Below are 8,934 nucleotides of genomic sequence, written 5' to 3'. Positions count from 1 at the left end.
ATAATTAGATTATTAATATATATATATATAAATTATAATAAATATTATATATTTCATTATTATATAAATTAGTTGGGCCAACCTGGGCTATTTTAACAAATCTCAGGCCTGACCTGAAACACAATCCGGCTTGGTGTTTTGGGCCCAAGGTCAGGCCTGTAGGCTTAACTACATGTCCAAGCCCGATCGGGCTGCAGGCTGGGCCGAGTCAGGCCGTCGGGCTACCTGGCCCATGAACAGGTCTATTAGCCAAGTCAACATGAATCCATGTTAGGAATGCATAGTAATGGTTTTCGAACCGCCATTGACCTAGATGGTCGAATCGTTTGGCCCGAGAATTGTCTAAGCAACCAGTTCCATTTTACCCCAAACCTGGTTTCTGGCCAAAAATGATTGAATCAATCAACGATCCATTGACCCGGGAAGTCAAACTATCGACCCATTCAACAATTTTGGCCATTTTTTTTATTATTTTAATTTTTGTTGTTAGAACGGACTATATCCATTCGATTCAAACGGTCAAACCATCAACCCAAAAACCAATGGCCAAAGCTGTTCCATTTCCAGGCCGTTTTTTAAAACCATGATATTAGTAGTGAAATTTGGACGGAACAATCCAAGTTTAACCCGACCAATACCAAAGGGTCGGACCATGTGGGTATATTCTGTATGCAACTGTCTCTTGATCCTACTCCTACTGGCCTACCTTGGACAAGGTCGTTGGTTGATCATGCCAAAGCGGCCCTCTAACAGATTGATGTAGAGTCCTGTTACTGTTTAACCCGGCCCATTTATAACCCGGGATGGAGAGGGAAGTTAGTGCAACCCCGAGCATTGGCAAAAATTTCTGGCGGTTCTAGAATGGGCCTTTACATACAAATGTTCTTTCATTTCTATCGTCAGATTGGAATCGATGCACCACCACAAACACCTCCACCTTGTACTGAGTTTAGTTCGTCCATCAGGGAGCTCCTATGTATCCCATTCAGGCTTCCATATCTTCAACGGTCGACATTTATCCATATTTTTGAATCGTATCTGAACCGTCCAACAGCATATCCCTTTTCTGAAACATTTATATAATTTATTATAAAATGAAAAAAAGTGACCAAAAGGTTCCACAGCTTTTACTTTTTATTTTCTCATTTTACCAATATAAATAAGCTGTTCTGAAGTACGAGATTGAATACCATCTCTCTCTCATCTTTCTCACGGTGGAGGAAACAGATGCAGAATCCAGAGAAGGGAAAGCCGATCACAGACCAAGTTGTATTGGTCATGGACCAGCAAAATCCAAAACCCAAACAGTCTCTAGAAACAGCGCTCGACGACCCAAATGCCGGAGAAGAAAAAACACTCCACAGCGTTAACAATCCAGCAACTACACGGACCCTCCGTCGCCTCAACTTCTCCAAGCCTAAATCTCGTTTCGTCGAAATCAACTACCCACCTGGCCTCAAAACCATCCCCGATTCTGAATTAGTCGAACCTCTTGATCCCAAGGAAGACTCCCCATCAACCACCGACGACAGCGACGACGAAGACGATTTCTGGGAGGATGAGCACGAGGAAGAAGTACCCGAGAAGTACCGGAAGAAGAAGAAGAAAGGTTGCAGAGATATAATCGAATGGGGCTCCTTCATTATCATAATCACCTGCTTGATCACGTCCCTTACCGCAAAACATCTCAAGAATCAAGTGATATGGGGTCTCCAGATTTGGGAATGGTGCTTGATGGTCATGGTCATCTTCTGCGGCCGTCTCGTATCGGGCTGGCTCGTGGGTTTTCTCGTCTTCGTCATTGAGCGCAATTTCATGCTCAGAGAGAAGGTGCTCTACTTCGTTTACGGCCTCCGTAAGAGCGTCCAGAACTGTGTTTGGCTAGGTCTGGTTCTGTTGGCCTGGACACTCATGTTCGACTTGAACCCAGAAGTCCACAAAGACAAGAAGACCCTGGTAAAGGTATTCCGAGCCCTCGTCGCCTTCCTCATAGGCGCCACCATCTGGCTCATCAAGATAATCCTTGTCAAGATGTTGGCATCGTCGTTCCATGTGACCACATTCTTCGACCGGATGAAAGAGAGCGTATTCCACCACTATATTCTGGAAGCGCTCTCGGGTCCGCCACTTGACGATGTGGATAGGGTGCCCTCGCATCGCCGGAACCTGAAGCCATCGAAGTCCTTGCCGGCGAGGTTCAGGGACGCGAAGAGGTTGTCGAAGAAGTTTGGATCAAGAAAAATAGACATGGAAAAGCTGAAGAAGCTGAGTATGGAGAGCACGCCCTCTGCTTGGAGCATTAAGAGGCTGGTGACCTTCATTCGATCGACGGGTCTGTCGACGATATCGAGGACCGTCGATGATTTCGCCAACGCAGAGTCGGAGATCACAAGCGAATGGGAGGCCCGGAGCAGTGCGCAGCGCATCTTCAAGAACGTCGCTAAACCAGGAGCCAAGTGAGTAGTGTGCTTGCTTACTTCTTTACTTTCTTCTTATTAGTGTTTTTGTTGCGCATTGTCTGTCTCTTTGCTTGTGTTTTTTAGTAAATTTGGCTGATATGGGCAACCTTGCTTCGGTGCTTCTGTCGAATTTGCCGTTGCCGGTTGCGCATTGTCTACGTCTCGGTTTTTCAACCATTCGGAGTTCGGGCCGGAGTTGGGGTGTTGTGGGTTCTGAGGCTATGGTTCAATGAATCGGGTTAGGGAAGATCCGGATTGAACGGTTCAGATGTTAATCATTTTTAAACTGTGACCTAGATTTTCTCGTGCATTATTGTTTGTGTGATTTGATGGGGTGGGGGCCACTAAAGCTATAAGTACCCTTCTCTAGGGCCTAGGGGGGTTGGCGGAATTATCATATCCAAGGATATCATCACTCACTCGTGGGAAAACGTTCAAGTATTACTCAATGGATCATCACAATGTGATCTGTGGCTGGAAGATTAATCGCAGAAAAGCCCCACTTATCCAACGGTGAATAATATTCTACTCGCCAAGACGACAAGAATACCCTCCAAGCAATAAATAGCAGATGGGGTGGGGAGGCCCGAGGCCGAGAGGGCTGTGCTTATTGATAGAGTCATTGACCTTGGGCCAGCCCATTAGGTGTATGGTAAGTATAGGCCCGGTCAAGAGCTTCCACTCCTAGTCCTAGGATTGCCGCTGCAGGCAGCTGGCAAAAGGGGAGTGGAACTGGAGTTGAATTTTCATAGCTTGAGTTTTGCAGGTATATTGAAGAGGAGGATCTAATGAGATTCTTAAGAAGGGAGGAGATTCATACCATATTCCCTCTATTTGAAGGAGCTCTCGAGACTGGACAGATTCGGAAGTCTGCTTTCAGAAACTGGGTGGTAAGCTACTGTTCCCCAATATTCATGATAAACTTTGGACTTCATTTGCATCCATCCGTCACCTTTGACAAGTAATTAAGGATGGGAATGGAGAAAGAGAACCTCTTGTTTCCAAAGTTCTTATTTATCTGGGCCTCTTGACCCTAACAATTTATAGTTTTCGTATTTGGATAGATCATCACTTTGTATCAGTGGTTCTGAAAAATACATACAGTAGTTAGTGCCATCTTCTCTGCATCATCATCTTGTCTTTATGAGTCAACTAGAAGATGGATTACCAATGATCAGTAACTGGCTACCTGCAATGATGAATACTAGCACCCCATCCCACCATTACTTCATTATTTAGTGTTCAATCACTTAATCTTCATGGAGAATCTCAAGAATTAAAGACTTTACTGTCTTAAGCTGACCTTGAATTTCCTGCTAAACATATACTTGTTCACAAAATGAGTTAGGTGGTTACCTTTAACTTACCAGGTACGAGCTTACGTTGAGAGGAAAGCTCTAGCACATTCTCTTAATGATACAAAAACAGCAGTGCAGCAGCTTCACAAGCTAGCAAGTGCAATTGTAATTGTGATCATAATTGTAGAGTCCCTTCTTGTCATGGGGTTGGCTACAACAAAAGTCGTCTTTGTGGTCACATCCCAGCTGCTACTGGTGGGGTTCATGTTTCAGAATACCTGCAAGACTATCTTTGAGTCCATCATCTTTGTCTTTGTCATGCACCCCTTTGATGTGGGTGACCGTTGTGTCATCGACGGCGTTCAGGTAAGAGTTTCATCTAATAGAAACCTTGTGTTCGTTATTCTTATCCAACAGTTCCCCTCCCCCACCCCCCCCCCCCCACCCCCCACCCCCCAGTTAAATGTTGTATTTGTTGATTTCTGCTTGAAACCAGGATGCTTCATCCTTGTGTTACATAATTTCTAAGTAACCCATTACGAGCTTTGGACGTTATCATTTTCTTTTCCCTTTTTGCAGATGATTGTGGAAGAAATGAACATCTTGACAACAGTATTCCTCCGATATGACATGGAGAAAATTTACTATCCCAACTCTGTTTTACTTACAAAGCCAATCAGCAATTTCTACCGAAGTCCAGACATGTCAGACTCTGTGGATTTCACCATCGATGCATCCACATCTGTCGAGAATGTAACTGCTCTTAAGAAGGCTATACAAACGTAAGTAAATCCCTTTCCTATTCAGATCTCTAAATAATCATTAAATTACACCCCATAGCGTAGGATGTTCATTTAGCCATGGTCAATGCATAAGAACCATATGGTTGGCTGGTTTTTGGACTGCAATCCAGCAGAGAGTATGATTTTCTCTTTTGACAAATCTAATTCGTTGAGGTTCATTTACCTTTTATCTTGTCTTTTTAACGGGAACAGTTGGATCACTCTATGTACTGAAGTTCCCTTGTATCTTGCTGATCCACAGACAGTGTCCCTTTCACCCATCCAGAGGGTTCACTGATACCAAGGAATCTTCCACTGGACAAGTTGAACCCCAAAATCCCTGCAATATGGAATATGCATGGTCATAATAAAACCCCTCTCTTTTGACAATTTTTATCTAAAGACTGAAACTTTCACTTCAAGACACTGTAAGTAATAAAAGGTGGGGTATAGGGCTGATGGGAGATCAAATAATTTCACAGGTGGTCAATGCAAAATCCCCTTCTGGATTGACAATTTGGATTGACCACATCATCCCTCCACTTAGCAGAAACATGACAGGTCATTTGGTAACAATTAAAAGATGAACAGGTTGTGTAGGGAAGGTACCATCATCAGATGCATTGCAGTATTCTTCATACGACTCAAAACCTTCATGCTGTCTCTGTGCTGGAATGCATCTAAATGGAAAATACCTTCCAATCAATGAGCCTTGGTGGATCACCATAGGCCCAAATATACCAAACCATTGAAAAGCATCACTTGGTGATATAATTTTTTTTTCTGCATTTGATTGAATTTTTCTTGGTTGGGTTTCTTTTTTGCTTTTTAGGAGTGTTGGGGTAGGGGTTGCTGAAAATAGTACAAAAATTACCAATAATGAGTTGCACTATACGCTCTTTTTTTTTGCAGTGCACTCCCATACGATATAAAATTTGTACTTTGTATCATTTGCACTCATTGTCAGTGCAAATTTTGCATCCAAAAACTAATGCAAAACTTGCACCACCTTTCCACCTACTTTAATTCTCTCATATAAAATAGGGATTACATCATCTTGCTTCCTATGTCACTCCCAAAAATAACCCTCCTACCTGCATTTCTTTCATATAAGGTGGGGATCACGTCATTTTACTTCTCTTAAAGAAATAAACCAGAGTTTACACCCAGCCAATTTGCACTCCCATTCATTTACACCAATGCAAATGAAATTGGCACTGCAAACGAACTGAACCATAGTATCTACCCATCATTAAATGAACAATTTGCAGCTCATCATTTCCTTAATTTATTTTGTGTGTGTGTGTAAATTCAGCTGCATATTAAGAATGCTCTAACGTAAGCAATATCTGTTAGTTTTCCTGTCTTCTTTCCATAATAAATAACTGTAAATTCTTCATTTTTTTTCGGTAAACAAATATCTGTAATTCTAAGAGAGATGTTTTCGTGAATGCAGATACATCGAGAGCAAGCCAAAGTATTGGAGTCCCAAACACTCGGTTATAGTGAAAGAGATTGAGAACGTGCACAAGATGAAGATGTGTCTGTGTGTTATGCACACCATGAACCATCAGAACTATGGTGAAAGGAACAACCGGAGATCAGAGCTTGTCTTTGAATTGAAAAAGATATTTGACAACCTTGGAATCAAGTATAATCTTCTCCCTCAGGAAGTCTATCTAACTCAAGTCCACATGGGGAATGGCAGAATACCGATGCAACCCTGAACTGAATGGTTCTGCTAGAGTGTGGTTATCTCCATGAATGCAAAGAATATCCACGGTCCTGATCTTTTGATGCTAATCTGTCATTTTTACATGGAGTCATGATCCATGGCTTTAGGAGTTTGGCAATGCTTTTAGATGAAATAATCCCAAAATTTGGAACTTTTATGGTTTTATCATATAAATATATATGCTTTTTTTTTTCTGCCTTTAGTAGTTAGTGATAATGCCACGGTTTTGTATATGAAAAACACAGTATGGATGCAATCTGCATGATTTCTCCTCATTCTCTTTAGGTTCCATTTGATTGCAGTGCAATTTCATTTGCACTAGTACAAATTTGTTTGCAGTGCAATTTCATTCTCTTTAGGTTCCATTTGCACTAGTACAAAGTAAGGTGAAAGCTAAGCTAAAAATAAACCAGAATCTGCACTCAACGAACCGATTTGTACTCAAACACTGCTAAGACTGCAATGGAAATTGCACTGCAAATAAATCAGGCCTTTTTGACAACAAGGCTTTATTGACAACAAATCAATTTTTATGAAATGTTTGGAGTTGATCAAAAGAAATTAATGAGAAAGATGAGTTGTCAAGTCACTTCAATTGAAAAAATGCACATAGAGACTAATCATTAAAACATCAAATTTGACATATCAGATAACAATAATTTGTATTGATTAACCTAAAATGTTTCTGGTATTTTTACACCAATTTCTATTAATCAATCCTAAAGGTTTTATGAAGAAACAACAGTGGTATCTGCTGGAAAATAATGAAAAATATTAGTCGGGACCTATCCGATGCACAGGTTTTATTAAGAAAATTTGAGAAATGAGCTTTATGACATTTCCAATTAAATGTTGCTCATCTTAGTCCAATTCAAGCATTTGTTTTGGGTTATGTCTAGTTTATTCAATCACAATTTAAGTTGCACTTTAGTGAGAGTGGCAAATTTCCTATGCTCTAGACAAAATTGTATTTTTTTTTTTGTATCTTAATGCTACTTTTTTATTAATTTTTGAAATTTTATGGTTTATAATTACTTTTATATTATATTTAGACATTTTTTTACCAAAATATATTTTTTGGTTTGTACTTATTTCTGAATAAAGTTTATTAAGGGTAAGTTTAGTATTTAAAGAAAATTAATGCATTACATAAACATTTTCTATTTCGAATGCTAATGGAAGGAAAATATTTGCACCTATCTTTTAAACAATATGGGTGGTTTTTGTTAAGGTCAAAACATATATAGGGCAGGTTCATAGGATTTTTAGAATAACCAAGGAGGTTTTTATAAATTTCCCTATTTTTAAATAGAATTTAAGTTGATTTTAAATTAATTAAACTATATTTAAGTTAATAAAATTTCATTAAATTTCCTTTTTATTAATCCTTATTAATGATAAAACTAATAATTGTTAGGCAATTTTCTACTTGTTTAATATTAATTTTAAATGGATATTAGTTTTTAATTTATCTTATTACATTTTATTAACTTATTTTTTTATTGTATTAATAAAAAATATTTTTATCAGTAATAATAATTAGTAATTATTTTTATTTTATTTAAGTAATTTAATAAATTATTTTTACTATAGTTAATTAATTTTTATTATTTCAAAAGGAATATATATGGATTATAATTTTTATGATGTTTTATTCAATGTTTGCAACTCGTTGTTGATTTCAAGGTTCAAAGTATCGACACGTATCGGCCCATATTGGCCTATACATATCATTCTGGCACCCCACCAATACACCCCTACATTGGGTGTATCGGTGGTCTAACTTGGTTTAGGGTGTGGCGAAGACCTAAACCGTACCCCTGAACTAGTTGGCGAAAAAAAATACCACCAAAAAGAATATCAACTCGCCTAATACGCCCATACCGGTGTATTGGGCATATCAATATTTTGAACCTTGGTTGACTTAGATGATTAAACCATTTGAACCATCACTTAATCTTATTTCTAATTTTGGGTTTCCTAAAACCTATGATTTCATCAAAAGCCGTTGATTTGGTCAAAACCCATTCAATCTAGGCGGTTAAGCCATTGACCCTTTTGATCTAGTCATTTAGTCATGGGTTATAGTATAGAATTTATGTATTTAAAACTTCTAAAGGACTTAATTTTGTGCTCAATAGGGATGATCTTTTTTTTTTTTTTGGGGGTAACTTTTCATGATCTTTGCAACCCCATTATACAAAAAGAACTTATTTTGTTGTCTCAAATTTTAATTTTTGACTCTTTTATTTATAAAAAATTAAGAACTAAAATAAGAAAGTACAAATCGAACCTAAAATAATATATACACACAAAATGTTATTACATTATATCATATTATACATATGCAGATGGATGTGTCATGGTTTGATTTGTCCAACCAAGACAATTGAACCGTTGGTTTGTGACCTTGAGCAAAAACTATTCAGCCTCTAAGTCAATTTTTAAAACACTAGTTTTATTTGTTGAATGAATTAAACAATATTTATTCTAAAATATTAATTAATTAATTAATTAATTTAAAAATTAAATATCTTTTAACTTAAAGTAGATTATTTAGCCTAATAATATATCATTGAATGTCTCCATTTCGACATAATTATTTTTTATTTATAATTATAAGTTAACATATATATATATATATATATATATATATATAT

General features: G+C 38.0%; 1 protein-coding gene across 2 annotated transcripts; it reads left to right on the top strand.

The window, feature by feature from the left end:
• The first annotated feature begins 1,147 nt into the window (after nucleotides 1–1,147).
• On the top strand, nucleotides 1,148–6,549 carry LOC148879430 (mechanosensitive ion channel protein 10-like). Of its 2 annotated transcripts, XM_088960960.1 has the most exons (5): nucleotides 1,148–2,456; nucleotides 3,226–3,349; nucleotides 3,830–4,123; nucleotides 4,337–4,539; nucleotides 5,996–6,549. In XM_088960960.1, exons 1-5 carry the CDS (start codon nucleotides 1,228–1,230, stop codon nucleotides 6,264–6,266), a joined length of 2,121 nt encoding a protein of 706 aa, XP_088817086.1. In that variant the 5' UTR covers nucleotides 1,148–1,227; the 3' UTR covers nucleotides 6,267–6,549. The 2 variants fall into 2 exon arrangements, with proteins under 2 accessions (XP_088817086.1, XP_088817087.1); XM_088960961.1 differs by lacking the exon at nucleotides 3,830–4,123.
• The last annotated feature ends 2,385 nt before the right edge of the window (nucleotides 6,550–8,934 follow it).

This window comes from Nelumbo lutea, chromosome 1 (genome assembly GCF_056320005.1).
Source record: "Nelumbo lutea isolate HS-2025 chromosome 1, American lotus-T2T, whole genome shotgun sequence".
Classification (NCBI taxonomy): Eukaryota; Viridiplantae; Streptophyta; class Magnoliopsida; order Proteales; family Nelumbonaceae; genus Nelumbo; species Nelumbo lutea.
Note: the sequence above shows the minus strand (reverse complement) of the source record. Positions and strands in the feature narration are given on the sequence as shown.